This window comes from Chiloscyllium punctatum, chromosome 38, assembly GCF_047496795.1.
Source record: "Chiloscyllium punctatum isolate Juve2018m chromosome 38, sChiPun1.3, whole genome shotgun sequence".
Taxonomy (NCBI): Eukaryota; Metazoa; Chordata; class Chondrichthyes; order Orectolobiformes; family Hemiscylliidae; genus Chiloscyllium; species Chiloscyllium punctatum.
In genome coordinates this window covers 10749203-10769847 of record NC_092776.1, presented here as the reverse complement: position 1 = coordinate 10769847, position 20645 = coordinate 10749203, and the positions used below count along the sequence as shown (strand labels likewise).

The 20645-nt window shown below is 45.4% G+C and overlaps 1 protein-coding gene across 3 annotated transcripts in view; it reads right to left on the bottom strand.

Annotated features, from left to right (window-relative positions):
• The window catches only part of crtac1b (cartilage acidic protein 1b), a 349836-nt gene that overhangs the window by 148693 nt on the left and 180498 nt on the right, over positions 1–20645 (bottom strand). For all 3 annotated transcript variants that reach the window (XM_072557150.1, XM_072557149.1, XM_072557151.1), the window contains exon 6: positions 10408–10542. In XM_072557150.1, coding sequence (XP_072413251.1) covers positions 10408–10542 — 135 coding nt within the window. The remainder of the gene's footprint in view (positions 1–10407; positions 10543–20645) is intronic.

Here is a 20645-nt window from a genome sequence, read left to right as displayed (position 1 = left end):
ACAATGCAGAGTGATCCCAACAGCATGGGTGTGATTCTCAAACAGGTGGGACGTCCCACCTTCTCAGCCCCTCCCCTCACTTGAGATGTGGTGACCCGAAGGTTAAACTCACCACTAATTGTCTTTCTCTCTGTCTAATGGGAGAGTGGGACTCTGGTAGCTTTGCCTTTACTGAAGATGGAAACTTGAGTTAAAAAAGTCAGTTTAGAAAATTAACTCATACTTTTAATACCTTTGACGTAGCTGACAATTTAAGATCATGTAGTTATGGATGTTTTGCCCCTTGCTCTGTTTTTGGTGACTTAGACTGTGAACTTTGTCTCTTCATTCGCTTGGCAAATACTTGCATTTTGAGGTGCTTAAGAAAAGAGTTACTGCTGTCTCATCCGAGATCATAACACTATCTCAGTCTCAGGAAAAGCCAACTGTCTCCCAGGACCAGAAGCTCTGGGGCTGGGAGAGTGTTCCTGATTTCTCCAACCCTTTAGCAAAACAGTGCTTCTCCCCCCCACACTTGGGTACTGAGGTCTCACTCCAGAATAAATCTGTTTGTCCTGCAGCTTTCAGCAACTGTGCAGGATCATCATTTAGAGACATTGGGATGTACAGTACAGAAACAGACCCTTTGGTCCAAATCATCCACGCCGATCAGATATCCTAAACTAATTTATCAGCATTTGGTCTGTATCCCTCTAAACCCTTCCTATTCATGTACCCATCCTGATGTCTTCGAAATGGTATAATTGTACCAGCCTCCACCATTTCATCTGGAACTCATTTCATACACGCACCACCCTCTGTATGAAAAAGTTACCCCTTAGATCCCTTTTAAATCCTTCCCCTCCCACCTTAAACCTATGCCCTCTAGTTCTGGACTTCCCTACCCTGGGGAATAGACCTTGTTGATTTACCTTATCCATGCCCCTCATGATTTTAAAAACCTCTATAAGGTCATCTCAGCCTCCGACACCCCAGAGAAAACAGCCCTGGCTTGTTCAGCCTCTCCCTTTAGCTCAAACCCTCTGATCTTCGCAATATCCTTGTCAATCGTTTCGGAACCCTTTCCAGCTTTCACAACATCTTTCCAATGGCAGGGAGACCAGAATTGAATGCAGTATTCCAAAAGTGGCCCAACCCATTGCAACTTTATTCAGGGTGCCATCCTTCATTTATAAGCCCCAGGGGTTAATTGGTCTTTAAATCACAACACAAACTGGGCCTTATGTTCAGGGGGCTTTGGCAGCATTGTGAAAAAGTCCCTGAACCAAGTTTATTTTGCGCAACAAAAAGCCATGCTGCGCCTTCCTTATACTTGTCCAGAATGTGTAATTCCCGCCTTGTGTTCTTCAGCGCTATAATTACATGCTGATCTGTTCTTCAGAAGAGGGAAGAGAGAAGTAACTGGCTGTTGAACATCATGCAAAAAAGAATCCCAGTGTTTTTTAGGGAATAAGCAGTAACAGATGGCTACTAATGAAGTGTTGAAATGTGATTAAAGAATAGAAAAGCAAAATCAGGCATCTGCTATATGAAAAGCCCACAGGCTGATTGGTACACAAATCATGTCAGGCAAAAGGTCAGAGGGAGCAGTACCACCCTTCACTCTGTTTCTCCACTTAATGAAAGCCCGTGAGGGGGAACGTGGCGATGGAATTGCTTTGTGGTAAATGACGCTTGAGTGGGTGACTTGCAGTGAGATACGGCTGGGCTGTTGGCTCAAAGCCAGGTGATTAAGGCGCTGAGGTCCTGTTGTTCACTTTGCAGGGAAGGATGGCCTCTCTTTGTCATGCCAGTGACAGAATGCATCCATGAGCTGAACTGACAGTGCTTGATTTCACTGCTGATGTTTCTCGAAAGGAACCGCGAAACCAGGCTGGAACCACAATCTGTCTGCAGAAGATGTTGTAGCTTCTCTCCTGCTGCCTTTCACAATGTACTTGGAACTAAGTTTAGAATTAATAAAAAGGCAGAAGTGTTGTCTCTCAGTTTTAAATGAAAGTGCAACTCTCTCAGCCTGGGATAGGTGAGAGGGCAAAGATATAAAAGAGACCTGAGGGGCAACTTTTTCACACAAGAGGGTGGTACGTGTATGGAATGAGCTGCCAGAGGAAGTGGTGGAGGCTGGTACAATTGCAACATTTAAAAGGCATCTAATGGGGATATGAATTGAAAGGGTTTGGAGGGATATGGGCCGGACGCTGGCTGGTGGGACTAGATTGGGTTGGGATATCTGGTCAGCATGGATGGGTTGGACCGAAGGGTCTGTTTCCATGCTGTACATCTCTATGACTCTATGACTCTATATCAGGGGAAGCAATGCCTTGGTGGTATTATTGCTGGGCTGTTAATCCAGAGATCTGAGGACCTGGGTTCGAATCCGGCCTTGATAGATGTTGGAATTTGAATTCAATTAGGGGGAGAAAAGCCTGGAATTAAGAGCCTAATGATGACCACGAATTGATTGTTGGACAAACCCATCTGATTCACTAATGTCCTTTAGGGAAGGAAACTACCATCCTTAATGAGTCTGGCCATAAATGACTCCAGACCCACAGCAATGTGGCTGACTCTTAACTGCCCTCTGGGCAATTAGGAATGGGTAATAAATGCTGGCTTAGCCAGCGATGCCCGTATCCAATGAATTAAAAATAAAAACACATAGCTCGGTTGAAATGAGCAAGAGAGATTATGAGGTGAGTCAGGAATTAGCAGTGAAACGACACCAAGATTTTAGGTTCAAAACCTTGCATACCATGAGGCGTAAGGAAAACCAAGAGGGATCAGGAGCTGCTAAACCTTGCTGTCCTGTGGGAAATTGAGTTTAAGTAGGAGATTTGATTGGTACCACATCCACTCCCTCCACCACTGACACTCACTAGCAGCAGTGCGTACTCTCTACAAGATGCACTGCAGAAATTCACCAAAGATCCTCAGACAACACCGTCCAGACCCACGACCACTCCAATCCAGAAGGACAAGAGCTGCAGATATATGGGAACACTACCCGTGCATGTTCCCCTCCAAGCCACTCACCATCCTGACTCGGAAATATATCGCTGTTCCTTCACTGTCACTGGGTCAAAATCCTGGAATTCTCTCTTTAATGGCACTGCAGTCCACCCGCAGCAGGTGGACTGTAGTGGTTCAAGAAGGCAGCTCACCACCACGTTCTCAAGGGGCAACTAGGGATGGGCAATAAATGCTGGGTCCAGCCAGTGACACCCACATCCCATCTCAATTGCCCACAAGACGTCAAGGTTTAGCAGCCCCTGGTCCATCTTGGTTTTCCTTAAATCATATGGTAAGCAAGGTTTTAAAATTCAAAATTTGGTGTTGCTTCATTGATAATTCCTGACTCATCCCATAATCTCTCCTGCTCACTTCAATCAAGATAATTTAAAAAAAAATTATTCATTGGATGTGGGCATTGCTGATTAGACCAGTATTTATTCCCTATCCCTAATTGACCACAAAATGAATAAATAAATTTTAAAAATTGCATGAAATTGCTTAGAGTCTGCAGAACAGACACAGGCCCATGCACCCCAATTGATCCATGATGGTATTTATATTCCATGTGAGTCTCCTCCCAACCTACTGCATCTCATCCAAAGAACCTAACTGCACGTTCCTTTCTCCCTCATGCATTTATCTTTATTGAGTACATCTGAGCTGTTCACTCTACTATTCCTTCTGACAGTGAATTCCATTCACTCTTCTGGCTGAACCAAGCTTGCCCCTCTATTCCTCGTTGTGCCTCGATTATATTTACCATTCTTTGGTTTCTGCCTTGCAAGAGGGAACTCCTGTCGATCTGTCCTTTCAGATTCCCGTGCAAATGTAAAGACATTTTGAAGGTCAGCCCTCAGCGTTCACCTTTGGAAAGACCAAAGCCTCAGCCTAGTCAGTTTTTACTGACAGTGAGATCTCGGCAGTGTACCATTGTCCTTCTCAATCTGACAGCTCAGCAAGTCCCACTTTCAGCAGTGTTAAGATTCGCAGAGTTGGAACAAGGCACAGGGCTCCTGTTTCCACTGAAACACAAAAAAGTGATGTGGTATACAAGGAGCCAAGAATGTGGTGCTGGAAAAGCACAGCCGGTCAGGCTGCATCCTAGGAGCAGGAAAATCGACGTTTCAGGCAAAAGCTCTTCATCAGCCCTCATTCTTGATGAAGGGCTTTTGCCTGAAACGCCGATTCTCCTGCTCCTCGGATGCTGCCTGACCTGCTGTGCTTTTCCAGCACCACATTCTTGGCTCTAATCTCCAGCATCTGCAGTTCTCACTTTCGCACCATGGTTTACAAGGGGTCCATTTGGCCCATCGTGGCTGCACCAGTTCTATCCCTTAGAGCCAATCTCCTGCCTTTTCCCCACATCCGAACACAACATTTCTATCCAAATAATCCTCCAATCCCCTCCGGAATGCCTCAGTTGAACTTGTGTCCACCACATTTCCAGGCAGTTCATTCCTGACTCTAACCACCCACTGGGCGAAAACATTATTTTCACACCATCTTGCTTTTTGTTCACACATCAGGCTGAATCTACAACCTCTCGTTTGTTTTTCCTTTGACGATCAAGAACAGCTTCACCCCCATCTACTCTGTCCAGCCCACTCATGGTTTTGAAAACCTCTATCAAACCATCTCTCAACCGCCTTCTCTCCAAGGAGGACAGTCCCAACTGCTTCAACCTATCGAGAGGGCATCTCTCCATTCAGATAGTAAGAGAAACAAGGGAAAAATCTTTGCAGAAACAATAACACTAGGTTTAAGGTGAGAGGGGAAGATTTAAGAAGGACCTGAGGGGGCAACTTCTTCACCCAGAGAGTGCTCGGTAAATGGAATGGGCTGCCAGAGAAAGTGGTTGAGGCAGGTACAATAGCAACATTAAAAAAACATTTGGACAGGTACACAGGTATAGGGTTTATGAACCAAATGCAGGCAATTGGAACGAGCATGGACCAGTTTGGGCCAAAGGGTCTGATTCCATGCTGTATTAGTCTATGACTCTAATAACAGACATAATAATAACGCGTGGAGAGGCATGAAGGGGACGAGTAGAGGGAGGCTGGATGGAATAAAGATTGCTCAAAACCAGTAATTTGAGCCATCCTTCATATCGTCATTCACTCTCTAACCCTTCTATTCCCCAGTGTCAACATTGCCTCCTTCTAGATTAGAGTGGTGCTGGAAAAGCACAGCAGGTCAGGCAGCATCCAAGGAGCAGGAAAATCGACGTTCTGGGCAAAAGCCCTTCATCAATGCCTCCTTCTAGTCATTATAGATTCAAGAATCCATGTACTTTATTTTCGAATGCTTCAAAGAATTCCTCACTATTGGGGAAAGACAGCAAAAGTTTCTGTGACATGTTTGTCATTTCCCACAGTTAGTGTTAATGTAGGAGCTGCAAATCTGTGCAGTTAGGCTGTAGTTTGGGAGTGACATTTGCCAACGCGATGAGTCACACATAACCAGCTCTGAATAATTATTTCTTTCACACCACCTTCAATGTTAATTCCAGGTTCTCGGTACAGCGAAATCGCCATGCTTTGGGTGAAATTTACACTGGGGCAGGTCAGGTGCATTGTCAAGGTCTTTCACAGTGTTGCACACTCCCACTTCCCCACACAAGCCAAGGAACCAGTTGCAGATCCTATCTGAAGGCACAACTTGAAGAGCTGCATGGACTTCTCCTGGTGGTCGATGAGAGGGGGAGTCACTAGGCTGTCGCAGGAGGGCGGTGGTGGGGGTTGGAGGTCTGGGGCAGATTGTTAAGACTGGGTGAGTCAGGGATTGGATTGGATGGAGAATGGAGTGTTTGATCCGTGGGACTAGAGTCAGGTGGTTGGGGAGGGTGGTCACAGATTGTTTGTGGGGGTGGGGGTGATTGCATTGTAACCACAGGAATCAGACATTTGGGTCAGAGGAGGGGTGTTGGGTCAAGGAGGATTCGGATGGGGCAGGGGGCAGATAGTGTCATGGGTGAGTCAAAGTTTGGGGGGAGTGGATGATTGGGGTTTGTCAGGTGTTGTGGCCAGGAATGTGAGATGTGGGTTTAGGGAGGGGGTGGGAGGTCAGTTGGGTGTCTGTTGTTCATCTGACCAAAGGGTTAGTGATGACAAGTGGACAGACTCTACCTTTCATTCCCTTTAATATTCTCTGTGGTGGACAGTCAGGTCACTAAGTGTCCGTGCTTACTCAAACCTTTTCAAAAGGTTCTAGAAACTGGGTATTTGCCCACTGGAAGTTTCAGCTTCCCAGGCAATTCCTGCAGAGTCCTCTAGGTGGAGTTGTCTAGACAGTGCAGAGATTGTAAATCCAGTGACAATCCTCCTGTTGAGAGACATGTCCCATGATATGGCCGAGACAGGACAAGCAGAAGGCTACCTTAGCATCTCCACTTGGCTGTTCACATTCTTACACGGGGCACGGGTGTCACCAGGATGGCCAACATTTGTTACTCATGCCTGATTATGAACTGACTAACTCTCTCTGCCATTTCAGAGGGTGGTTTAGAATCTCATTTGCGGCATGGTTTAGGCAGGGTAAGCCTCTGACCACATTGTTAGCATTGACCAGAAGTTCAACTGGACTTGCCATACCAATGCAGTAGCTACACGAGTGAGGAATACTGCGGTGAGCGACCCACCTCCTCTCTCCCCAAAGCCTGTCCATCATTTACAAGGCACAAATCAAGGGTGAAATGGAGCACTTCCCACAGGATGGGTGCAGCTCAAACAACACTCAAGAAGCTTGGCACCATCCAGGGCAAAACTTCCACTCCTATTTGATTGGCACCACATCCATAAGCCTCCACTCCCTTCACCATGAAAGCTCAGTGGCAGCAGTGTGCACTATTTACAAGTTGCACGGCAGACATTCACCAAAGATCCTCAGACAGCACCTTCCAAACCCACAACCACTGCCATCTAGAAGGACAAGGACAGCAGATATGTGGAAGCACCACCCCCTGCAATTTCCTCTCCAAGCCACTCACCATCCTGACTTGGAAATATACTACCGTTTCTTCACCGTCGCGGGGTCAAAATCCTAGAATTCCCTCCCTAAGGGCATTGTGGGACAAACCACAGCAGGTGGACAGCAGCGGTTCAAGGAGGCAGCTCATCCCCACCCTCTTAAGGGGCAACTAGAGACAGGCAATAAATGCTGGCCCAGCCAGCAATGCCCACATTCTGTGAGTGAATAAAAATCTACTTCCTTCCCTAAAGTAAACCAGATAGAGTCATGAAGCTGTACAGCATGGAAACAGACCCTTTGGTCCAACCCATCCATGTCAACCAGATATCCTAAACTAATCCAGTCCAATGTCTCTCTCTAGAGTCATAGAGCTGTAATGCACGGAAACAGACCTTTCAGTCCAAGTCCAATGGGGACTGCAGATGCTGGAGATTGAGAGTGTGGTGCTGGTAAAGCATAGCAGGTCAGGCAGCCTCCGAGGAGCAGGGGAATTGACATTTTGGGCATAAGCCCTGGTCTTTTCTCCCCCAACAAATTTCAGTTATTAAATGGTCATCATTCAATGAGCTTTTAATTCCATGATTTTTCTTTTCACTGAATTCAAATGCTAGCATCTGTCACGGTGGGATTTGAATTCTTGATCACAGGATATCAGTCTGTGATTGCCCAATGACATTACCAGTACACCACCACCCCCACACTGAACATGAGCCAGTTATGAAAGATGAAGTCTCATATAAAAATACACAGCGATGACATGGGAATCATTGCAGAAGCTTCTGACATTCTTTCTGTAAGTGGCACCAGAGACTCTACACCACCTTTTTTTTGACACTCACCATCTGGTTTGAACAGAATCACCCTGAGGCAGAAATGATGACTTTTTCTGACATTTACAATTATACTAAGCTTTACATTTCCACGCCACACACTGTCTAATACTCGCACAGGTTACCAACACTGGGAATATTCGGGATGACCGTTCCCATTTTCATCTTCCCAGGTGAGGGAACGTACAAACAATTTGGGATTGGCACCAATTTGGAGACAGTTGGCAAGAGAGAAAGGTGCCTTGCCTCACTGCAGTCAAAGCAAAAGGGCAGACACAATACTTAAATAAAACCCTCGTCTTTATGAAGTGTTTGAGCGAACCCTGTAATTAGTGAGGATATGTACAAGTTATTGCAAACAGCTGCACAGGGTGGGTTCAGGCATAACAAATTTATCCGGATGGCAGACGGCCAAGAAATGTAATTCACATCTCGGGACAGGAGCTCATCACATAATGTTTCTCAAAAAAACTACAGGTAAGCTACTTGGGAAAATATGGGGAATATCTAACCTGGCCTGGGGAGAAAGATGTAAAAGGGACCTAAGGGGCAATGTTTTCATGCAGAGGGTGGTGTGTGTATGGAATGAGCTGCCAAAGGAAGTGGTGGAGGCTGGGACAATTACAGCATTTAAAAGGCATTTGAATGGGTATATGAATAGGAAGGGTTGAGAGGGATATGGGCCGTATGCTTGAAATGGGACTATAACATAGAATGTAGAACAGTACGACACAGTACAGGTCCATCGGCCCACGATGTTGTGTCCTAATGTAAGATCATCCTAACCTACACACCCCTCAATTTACTACCATCCATACGTTTGTCCAGCAGTTGCTTAAATGTTCCTATTGTCACAGACTCTACCACCACCGCTGGCAGTGCATTCCACACACCTACCATTCTCTTGATTAATTTAGGATATCTGGTCGGCATCGATGAGTTGGATCGAAGGTTCTGTTTCCATGCTGTACATCTCCATGACTAGCAGGGGCAACAGTGCTGGTTGCCAGGGAAACCAACATCCAATCCTGTCAGTGGTGGACCCTGAAAATGTGAATGATTTAAAAAAGTTCCCTGCAGAACCTGGAAAAAGAAAATTGCTGCTCCCATTTTGCGGGTGTAGAACTGGTGTGGGCGGGGGATGGGTGGAGGAGGAGGGGGGGGGGAAGGAGAGGCCACATGGTATGGATTGTCATGTCGAAAAGTGTGGTGCTGGAACAGCCAGTCAGACAGCAGGAGAGGCGACGTTTTGGGGCATAAGCCCTTCACGGCAAAATGGCAAGTCTCCTGTTTCGCGGCTGCTGCCTGACCTGTTATGCTTTTCCAACACCACACTTTTCGATTTTGAGACAGTCGCACTGGAGTGGGGGAGAGGGGGGAGACGACATGGTGACAGAGAACGTAACAGGTAAAGCTAAAAGAAAGGGAAGAAATGGGAATAGGCTCAGGGTTTAAAAGGTGTTGAACTCAATATTAAGTCCAGAATGCTGTAAGGTGCCTAGTCTGAAGATAAGATGGTGTTCCTCCAGTTTGTGCTGTGTTTCACTGGAACGCCGAGGATAGACACATTGGGCATGTGAGCAGCACGCTGGGTTAAAATGACCGGCTACGGGAACATTGAGGTCCTGTTTGTGCACAGACCAGAGGTGTTCCACAAAGCGGTCACCCAGTCTGCGTTTAGTTTCTCCAATGTAGAGTTGGCCACATTGAGTGCAGCAAATATAATACACAGGATTGGAGGGAGGTATCGATGCAATGTTGCTTCCCCTGAAAAGACAGTTTCGGCCCTTGGTTGGTGAGCAAGGAGGAGGGGAAGGGGCAGGCGTTGCACCTTCTGCAGTTACATGGGAAGGTGCTATGGGAAAGGCGGGGGGAGGGTTGGGTGGGAGGGGGCGACGTTCAGCATCATTCCAAGTCATCCACAGGAGAAGGGTTGCTACAACAAACTTGTATTATCCCCAACAACCACTCCCTAGATTTGGGGGTTCCTTTCCCCTCTCAGAAACATTCTTCAGAACGAGAAAAGCCTTTATCCATTTCAGACCCCAAAATAGTCCCAATATAACACCCACTCCTGTGAATTCACTGTAATCAGCCATAATCTTTCTGTTTAATTTTGACAAATAGTGTTGCTTAGCTTAATACTTCTAATTGTTAACAAAAGAAAGCAAAAAATTACATTCCTATAGCACCTGTTATGATCCCAGGATAGGTCAAAGCACTTTACAGCAAATAAAGTGATGTGTTTCCTGTAATGAAGGATACAGGGCAGCCAATTTATGCACAGCAAGCTCCCACAAACAGCAATGTGATAATGACTAGATAATCTGCTTTGCTGGTATTTGTTGAGGGAAAGCTATTGTTGAGAGAAAACATTGTTCCTTACTTTCAATGAGACCACTTGAGAGGGCCATTGGTTAACATTTCCTCTAAAGGTCAACACCTTTGACAGTGCAGCACTCCCTCAGTACTGCACTGGGAGTGTCAAACTTGGTGCTGATATCACCTCATGTCTTGAACGCATTTGGGGCTTGTCCTCTTTTTACAAAAGAACTCTTTGTTCAGTCTTTCTGTTTCAACCTGCCCATTCACTTACCAGCCTGGGCCGCTATATCAGTGAAGGTGCCATCTCCATTGTTCTTAAAGAGGAAGTTCGGTCCATTCTCATTGTCGCAGAATATATCGGAGCTACTGGAGCTGACGATGGGGCCGACTGCTACTCCACGGCCACCTAGGATGGAGGAAAGAGGGGAGAGATAAAACCCAGGCAGCCACAGGAGTGATTTGCAAATTAAGTTGTGCATTTTGGGCACTGGGAGCCACCATACACACATGTACCAGCAGAGGGAGTCTGCTAAAATGGGATGATAAAGTATCAATGTTTAACAGCTGCTGTAGTTCTAATTCCGTCTGTCTCTGGCTGAACATATAACTGCTTTTGCACTAGAATGTCAAAATCAGCTGAGCTTATATGCAGAAAAAAGCAACTGCTATAACTGGCAGTAGCAGTAAACTAATCACAACATGTACAGTTTACTAGATGATCAGAGCTCAAGGGCACGTCCATAGAATCCCTACCAACCCTTCAAAGAGTATTCCAACTAAACTCACCCACTACTCTTTCCCTGCATTTCCCATGGCTAATCCATCTGACCTGCACATCTTTGGACTGTGGAAGGAGACCAGAGCCCCCGGAGGAAATCCATGCAGAATGTGCAAACTCCCCACAGACAGCCACCCAAGGCTGGAATTGAACCTGGATCCCTAGTGCTGTGAGGCAGCAGTGCTAACCACTGTGCCACCCCTGTTGGAGGGCACTAAATTCGAGAGAGAGAGAGAGAGTGATCAAACAACCGATCAACAGTAGATGTAGGCCATTCAGCATTTCATGGCTGCTCCACCATTCAATGATTAATTCATTTTCCAAATTCCACATCCTCGTCTATCCTCAAAAACCACTGACTCCCCTGCCTTGCAAGAATCTAGTTACCACTACCTCGAAAATATTCAATGACCCCCTCCTCCATCGCCAGGCAGAGGGTTCTAAACTCATACAATTCTTGGAGATTCCCCTCACCTCCATCCTAAAAGGGCATCTCCTAACTTTAAAACAGCGCCCCCTAATCCTGGAGTACCACACAAGAGAAAACATTCCACGCCAACTGTGTCAAGACCATTGAGAGTCACAAACACTTTCATCAAGTCAACCCCTTGCTCTAAGAAACTTCAATGGAAACAACGCCCAGTCTGTCCAACCTATCCTCACAGAACAGCCCACTCGATAGAACAGGTGGAGATGGTGGAAACACATCATGCTAATTCATTCAAATGTACATTAAATTTCTTTCAGAAAATAGTATTTTGGGACACATTACAAATGGGCGATTGGGTACACAATGCTTGATTGAGTGTATCACTGCCTGGAAAATGAACTGGAATTGGATTTTGGAATAAGTACAGGTGATGCTGAAAATACAGAGCAACCTATGGGGCACACGTACAGAGAGAAACAGAGTTCACATTGCAAGCTCGAATTGCAATACCTTAAGACCATAGGATATAGGAACAGAATTAGGCCATTCTTTTTTGTTTTGAGTAATACAGCATGGAAACAGGCCCTTTGGCCCAAACTGATCCACACTGACCATGGCGCCCACTCAGCTAGTTCCAATTACCTGCATTTGGTTCATATCCCTCCCCACCCATGTATTGATCCAAATGCTTTTAAATGCTGCTATTGTACCTGCCTTAACCACTTCCTCTGGCAGCCCATTCCATATATGTGCCACTCTCTGTGTGGAGAATTTGCCTCTCAGGTTCTTCTTAAATCTTTCCCCTCTCACCTTAAACCTATCCCCTCTAGTTTTTAATTCCCCATCTCTGGGGAAAAGACTATATGCAATCATCCTATCTATCTCCCTCATGATTTTATACACCTCAATAATGCCACCCCTCATTCTCCTACGTTCCAAGGAATGCAGTCCTATCTTGGCCAACCTCTCCCTATAACTCAAGCCTACTAATCCTGGCAACATCCTCATAAATCTTCTTTGCATTCTTTCTAGTTTAACTATATCTTTCCTATAGCAGGGTGACCAAAACTGTATACAATACTCCAACTACAGCCTCACCAATGAATGATACAACAGTAAATTAAGGTCCCAACTCCTATACTTAATGCCTTGACCAATGAAGGCCAGCATGCTAAATGTCTTCTTCACCGCTCTGTGATGCCAGCTTCAAATAACTATGTTCTTGTGTTCCTAGGTCTCTCTGTTCCACAAAATTCCTCAGGACCTTACTATTTACAGTATTAAGTCCTACCTTAGTTTGACTTTCCAAAGTGCAACACCTCACGCATATCCTCAGCTTCAATCCTCAGCCCACCTCCCCATCTGATCATGATCCCTCTGTAACTTTTGATATCCTTTCTTGTTATCAATGATACCTCCTAATTTTGTATCATCCACAAACTTGGAGAAAGTGAGGACTGCAGATGCTGGAGACCAGAGTTGAAAAATGTGGTGCTGGAAAAACACAGCAGGCCAGGCAGCATCCGAGGAGCAGGAGAATCGACATTTTGGGCATAGGCCCTTCTTCATCCACAAACTTACCAATCATGCCTCATACATTCCCGTCCAGATCATTTGTATAAATAACAAATACCAAAGGTCCCAGCATTCAGCCCATTGCATCTGCTCCACCTTTCAATATAATTTAAATGTTTCTCAATCCCATTCTCCCGCCTTCTTCCCAAAATCTTTGATCCCCTTACTAATCACAAACGTATTTCTGTCTTTTTGGTCTCCGCAGCCTTCTGCTATATTTGCTTGAGGGAAAATTGGCTAAAGATTTGAGGCAGAATGAGTTCCACGGCTATGAGGAGGGAGTGGGATGAGTTCCAATTTGCTCCAATTGCTGAGGGTTTGCAGCGCTACAATAGACTGAATGGCCTCAACATGCCCTTTCATTGCCAAACCTCGATGAAAGCCAAAGCTCATGGTGGTTTATGGGGAAAAGGCAGGAGAATGGGGTCATGATCAAGTAGCAGAGCTGACTAACTAAGCCAAATGATCTTATTCTGCTCCGATATCTTGTGGTCTCAAGATGGAGCACACTGCCATGAGAAGGTGGAATAGCAGCTTTAATCAAATTTCTCTCGTTCTTGCAATTGATGAATGTTTTAAAAAAAACTGAAGTTCATTTTTAAATGCCCCAAACCCTTCACCTTTCCTGCTCCTTTTAAACCCCGTGTTACAGAACAGGAAGCACTTTCTCATGCAAGTATTGGAAAAGTGGAAGAATTTTTCCCAGAAGGTTCCAGAAGCTGGAAATCAGTTGAAGTCTGAGATTGGTGAAGTCATCCTGGGATACCGAGCTAAGGCAGGTAGATGAAGTTCAGAGAGCAATCATCCTGGGTTTAAGTGAATGGTGATCAGGCCTGAACAAACTGTGCCTTCAATCCACAAGATTTGGGTTGACAGAGAATGACAAATTAACATGGATTGTTTGCAGAAGTTTACTCACTGGAGGTGCACATAGAGTCATACAGCATGCAAACAGACCCTTCAGCCCAACCAGTCCATACCGACCAGAAACCCAAACTTAACCTCCCTGCTCCTGGCCCATATCCCTCCACAGCATTCTTATTCACGTACCTATCCAAATATCTTTTAAACCTTGTAACTGAACCTGAAATCACCACATCCTTAGGAAGGTCATTCCACACACGAACCACTCTCTGTGTAAAAAGGTTGCCTCTCATGTCATTTTTAAATCTCTCTCCTCTCACCTTAAAAATATGCCCTTTTTTCTTGAAATCCCCCATCCTAGGGAAAAGACACCTGCCATTTTCACCTTATCGATACCCCTCCTGATTTTTATAAATCTCTATAAAGTCACCCTTCAACCTCCTACGTTCCAGTGACATAAGTCCCAACCTATCCAATCTTTCCTTATAAATCAGATCTTCTATTCCAGGCAACATCCTGGTAAATCTTTTATGAACCCTCTCCAACTTCATAATATCCTTCAAATAGCAGGGCAACCAGAACTGGACACAGTGTTCCAGAAGAGGCCTCACCAACATGAACAGACAATCAGTAGAATATTAATGTTTGTGATAATGTTTTGAACAAGGGCAGCACGGTGGCTCAATGGTTAGCACTGCTGTCTCACAGCGCCAGGGACCCGGGTTTGATTCCAGCCTCGGGCGACTGGCTGTGTGGAGTTTGCACGTTCTCCCCGTGTCTGCGTGGGTTTCCTCCGGGTGCTCCAGTTTCCTCCCACACTCCAAAGACGTGCAGGTCAAATGAATTGGCAATGCCAAATTGCCCATAGTGTTGGTGGGAGCATTAGCCAGGGGTAAATATAGAGTGTGGGAATGGGTCAGTGTGGACTTTCCATACTGTAAGGAATCCAATCTAAATCTCTGGGTAAAGGTAAAGTCACCACTGTCTTACCAGCTCATAGACCACAGGCGAGGAGAGAAGGAGAGTCCTTCATGGTAACCTCAGCTGGTGTGGGAGTTGAACCCACGCCCTTTGGCTCACAAACCAACCAACAGTCCCACAGTTGGTCTCTGTGAATATTCCAAATCAACCCGTTTAGTCACACCTCTAGAGCAGATGGGACTTGACGATACACCACCCAGTCCAGAGGTCGGGACACTGCTACTGCACCGTAAGCATCCCTGTTGATCTCTGTATGCTAATGGAGCAGCTCTGAGTCTATGCCTTGTGAGCAGAACAACACGTGCTTACAGAACTAACAATTCTGTTCTTTTTATTGTAAGGGTGCCCTGAATAACTTGGGCAGGAGAGAGTTTCATTTGCAATGAGAATTAACAGTAATGAGGACAAACAATGACTTATGGAGAAATTATGACAGAAAAAAGACATTGATAAGATAGTTAGAGCCTGAAACTATGGTACAGAAAAGAGTTTAGAAAATCTGAGGAAGAATCTCAAATTAATTCTTTGAAGATGGCAAGCCATTAAGATTGTCAAAGACAGCAAGAGGGAGCCGAGTAAAGCTCCCGAAACGAAAGCTTGGATTTCAAAAGCACGCGATAGCCCAAGAAAGTGATGGCTGACCTCATCAAGAATATCTAATCCTCGGCAACAGAGTTTTTGAGTGACAGGGAGAGGCTGGATAGGCTGGAACATCTTCCACTGGAGTGTAGGAGGTTGAGGGGTGACCTTACAGAGAATTATAAAATCATGAGGGGTATGCATAAATTGAATGGCAGGTGTCTTTTTCCGAGGTTGGGGGATTTCAAGACAAGGGGGCGTATCTTTAAGGTGAGAGGAGAAAGATTTAAAAAAGACATGAGAGACAACTTTTTCACACAGGGAGCGGTTCGTGTGTGGAATGACCTTCCAGAAGAAGTGGTGATTTCAGGTACAGTTACAACACTTAAAAGACATTTGGATAAGTTCATGAATAGGAAAGGTTTGGAGGGATAGGGGCCAGGTGCTGACAGTTGGGACTAGTACAGTTTGTGGTTAGTGTGGGCTGGATGGACCGAACGGTCTGTTTCTGTGCTGTATGACTCTATGACTTTACAAAGGATGTCATGATGTTGATGTAGATGCAGTGGAGATTTAAAGGAACAGTGATATGAAAAGGAGGTCAGTTAGCTGGACAGCAGAAAGCTACCAAAAGCGTGGGTTCAACTCCCACGATGGTTGAGGTTACCATGAAGGTTTCTCTTTCTTCAACCTTCCCTCCCCTGAGGCAGGGTGGCCCTCATTATCAGGCGTATCTCACTCTCTCCTTGATGTGGAGGTGCCGGTGTTGGACTGGGGTGGACAAAGTTAAAAATCACACAACAGGTTATAGTCCAACAGGTTTATTTGGAAGCCCTAGCTGCTCCTTCATTGGGCAGTGCTTCCAAATAAACCTGTTGGACTATCACCTGGTGTTGTGTGATTTTTAATTCACTCTCTCCTGATACAGCAGCCTCTGGGAACATGATGACTTTACTGGAGGGAGATAGTAGGTCAGTGGAGAATCATAGAATCCCTACAGTGTGGAAACAGGCCATTCAGCCCAACAAGTCCACACTGATCCTCCGAAGAGTAACCCACCCAGACCCATTCCCCTACTTTATTACTCTACATTTACCTCTGACTAATGCCCCTAACCTACACATCCCTGAACACTATGGGCAATTTAGCACGGCCAATTCATCTAACCTGCACATCTCTGGATTGTGGGAGGAAACCAGAGCACCCAGGGGAAACCCATGCAGAGACAGGGAGAATGTGCAAACTCCACACAGACAGTCACGTGAGACTGGAATCAAACCCGGGTCCCTGGTGCTGAGATACAGCAATGCTAACCACTGAACAATCTGAGATAATTTTCCTTAGATCACGACAGGTTAAGGGGAGGATTGTCTAACATGATTAAGAATTCGATAAGGAGGAGTTAGTAACAAGAAGGCACAGTTCTAAAGGAGAGGTAAGAATCTTTTCAGCAAGTATCTGGGGGAACACATTGCTTGAAAAGGGGGCAGTTTCAGTAGAGATTTTCAAAAGGATTTGCATCGGTATTTGATTTATTATTGTCACAGACCCAGATACAGTGAAATGTATTGTCTGTGTGCTATACAGGCAGTTGTACCTTATATAAGCATTATAGAACAGAATGCAGAATATAGTGTTACACCAACAGAGAAGGTGCAGAGAAAGATCAACTCTAATATATAAGCGGTTCGTTCAGAAGTCTGATAACAGTGGGGAAGAATCTGTTCTTGAATCCGTTGGTATGTGATTTCAAACTTTTGTATCTTCTGCCTATTGGAAGAGGGTGGAAGGAGAGTCTATTCGGGATGGGAGGGGTTTTTTAATTATGTTGCTTTCGTGAGGCAGTGGGAAGTACAGAACAACGTCAATTATCCAAACAAGATGGGCATGGAGTATGTTGTTTGGATAACTGATCTGATTGTAAACAAAGGAAGCACTTACGGGACCTTGAGATCTTGTTTGGATAATCCGAAATTCAGATAATTGATGTTTGAATAACCGGAGTCGATGGATGGGAGGCTGGTTTGCGTGATGGACTAGGCTGTGTTCACAAATCTCTGCAACTTCCTGCTGTCTTGGGCAGAGCGGCTGCTGCACCGTGCTGTGATGGATCCGGATAGGATGCTTCCTCTGGTGCATCCATAATAATCGGTAATAGTCATTGTGGACCTGCTGAATTTCCTTAGCCTCCTGAGGAAGTCGAGGTGATGGTATGCTTACTTGAGTGTAGCACTGACGTCGGATGGACCAGGACAGATTTGGTGATGCAGAGATTTGGTGATTTGCAGGGGAGTGAGAAATGTAAGACGGTAAGATGCCGGTGGGAGTAGGGCTTCTGGGCCTGGGGCGCACCTGCTCCATCTGCGTTTCTTCTCATTTCTTTTCTTCTTTTACCTCTCTCTTTTCTCATTTCCTTTTGTCCCTTCTATTTTACTCACCTCTCGTTGAAGTGCACGGTCCCTGTGCCGCCCTCGGTAGCTACGGGGAGTGAGCCCAGCACGGTCTCCTGGCGGCTTCTGCATAGACGAGGCGGTCCTAGTGCCGATTCCTGGCTGCTATGGCAGAGCTGAGTTTGGGTCCAGCGCAGGACCCGGTGACACTGGCAGCAGCTGTGTCAGAGAGGTGTGCCCGAAGTGTTCTCATGGTGGCGGTAGAGTCGAGGTTGGGCTGGTGCGGTACCCGGGGCATCAGTGACATCTACATTGGTAAGGACTCAATGGCAAGGGCATCGGTGGAGGTGAGATGGCATCTAAAATCAGTGAAGGGGTCTCAAGCCTGACCACCAGGCCTGAAGCCCATGGAGGGGCACTTAACAAGAAGGACTGCAAAGTTGGACACTATTGGACACTATTTCTTTGTTTTTCTGCCTTTAAATTCCATGTTTTGTTTTATTTTTCTTTGTTTTAAGATAATGCCGGACAGTGGTGATGCTATGCAACACTTTTCACTGTATTGTGTAACAAAATAAATGTTACAATAAATAAATCGATTCCAATCAAAAATTGAACAACTCTTTCAAAGTTCCATGATTTGGACTGGGGTATACAACCTCCTGATGAAGGAGCGTCGCTCTGAAAGCTAGTGCTTCCAATTAAACCTGTTGGACTATAACCTGGTGTTGTGTGGTTTTTAACGTCAAAGTTCCAGCAAGACATAATGTGCGAAATGGTGTCCTTTTGTAATGTAGGAGTCTCTCACTTGCCACCAGCATGCTAGTATCTTGAAGCGTAATTTCTTGTTTGGCAATGACCACACAAACACATGAAGCCATAAACACCCGTTAGCAATTTAGAATCGAGTTACATCCAGCATGGACCGCAGAATGCATAATTAACCAATGATGATTATCATTCACTAATTCATCAGTCATTAGTGGTAATTAGGGGGCAGTGACCTTTCTCTCTGATCTTTCTGAGGAGTTAAATGTTGTGAACTCAGCTCCACACAAACTAATGCGTCTCTCCTGCGCTGACAGATGTGAGGGGATACATGTGCCAAATTACTTATTCAAAGGTTCTGAAGAAGCAGACTTTAGGGGAACAGAAACATTAATAATCGAAAACAAGGAGTCTTCAACTCTAATTTTCTTTTCCACCTCCATTTTATTTTCGAGGTGTATGCTTGAGTTTTTTTGGGTCGGAATTACCCGGTGGATTAGCTTGAATGTACGCTCTGTAGGTACAGAGACAATATAACTAGTGTTCACTCTATCCTCTGTCATATCTGCCCCTGTCTCTGAACAGTTGGGCTGACTGATCCATTGAGGAATTGGCCTTAGATCAGGAGCATTTTGTCTCATTCGTTTGTCAGATGGTACAGACAAGGCCAACATTTGTTTTCCGAACCTGACTGCCTCTTAGAAGATGGTGCCAAATGTAACTCAGTGGTTTGTTCAGCCTTTTCGGAGATTAGTTCAGAATCCACCGCAATTGGTGTGGGTCTGAAGTCACGTGTAGGCCGCACCAGGTAAGGATGGCATATTCCTTTCCCTGAGGGAGCTGAGCGAAACAGATGGCTTTTTAGTACAATCCCATCGTTTCATGATCACCATTACTGATGATAACCCTTTATCTCACATCTACTGGATGAATTGAATTGAATTTTCCCACAGCTGCTTCGGTGACATGGATTTCTTGTCTAGTACTTTTACTAGGGCAGCACTATTCGCTAACCTCATACAACTAGGATGCCAGCATCAAGGGATTGAGTGTCACATATGGAGTCACGTATGGGCCAGGCACAGTAAGGACATTTCACTAACATCAGATATTGAGGGTGTCATAAGACAAACAGTGAAAGAGATTCTCTTTTCTATGTACCATTCCTTGGCCAAGATTTCTGAGCATGGAAACAGACCCTTCAGTCCAACTCATCCATGCTGACCAGATATCCTAATCAGAACTAGTCTGATTTGCCAGCATTTGGCCCATATCCCTCCAAACTTTTCCTGTTCACGTACCCATCCAGTTGCCTTTTAAATGTACCAGTCTCCACCAATTCCTTGGCAGCTCATTCCACACACGCACCACCCTCTGTGTGAAAAGGTTGCCCTTTAGGTCCCTTTTAATAATTTCCCCTCTTAACCTAAACCTATGCCGCTAGTTTTGGATTCCTCCACCCTAGGAAAAAACCTTGTCTATTTACCCTATTTGTGTCCCTTATGATTTTACAATTCTCCATAAGGTCACCCCTCAGCTTCCAATGCTCCAGGGAAAAAAAGCCTCAGCCTGTTCAGTCTCAATAACTCAAGCCCTCCAATCACAGCAACATCCTTGTAAATCTTTTAGAATCATAGAGTCATAGAGATGTACAGCACAGAAACAGACCCTTCCATCCAACTCGTCCATGCCGACCAGATATCCCAACCTAATCTAGTCCCATTTGCCACCACTTGGTCCACATCCCTCTAAACCTTCCTGCTCAAATACCCATCCAGATGCCTTTTAAATGTTGCAATTGTACCAGCCTCCGCCACTTCCTCTGGCAGCTCATTCCATACACACTCCACCCTCTGTGTGAAAAAGTTGCCCCTTAGGTCTCTTTTATACCTTTCCCCTCTCACCCTAAATCTATGCCCTCCAGTTCTGGACTCCCCCAGCCCTGGGAAAAGACTTTGTCTATCTATCCTAACCATGCCCCTCATGATTTATAAACCTCTGTAAGGTCACCCCTCAGCCTCCGACTCTTCAGGGAAATCAGCGCCAGCGTATTCAGCCTCTCCCTGTAGCTCAAATCCTCCAACCCTGGCAACATCCTTGTAAATCTTTTCTGAACCATCTTCCTATAGAAGGGTAACCAGCAT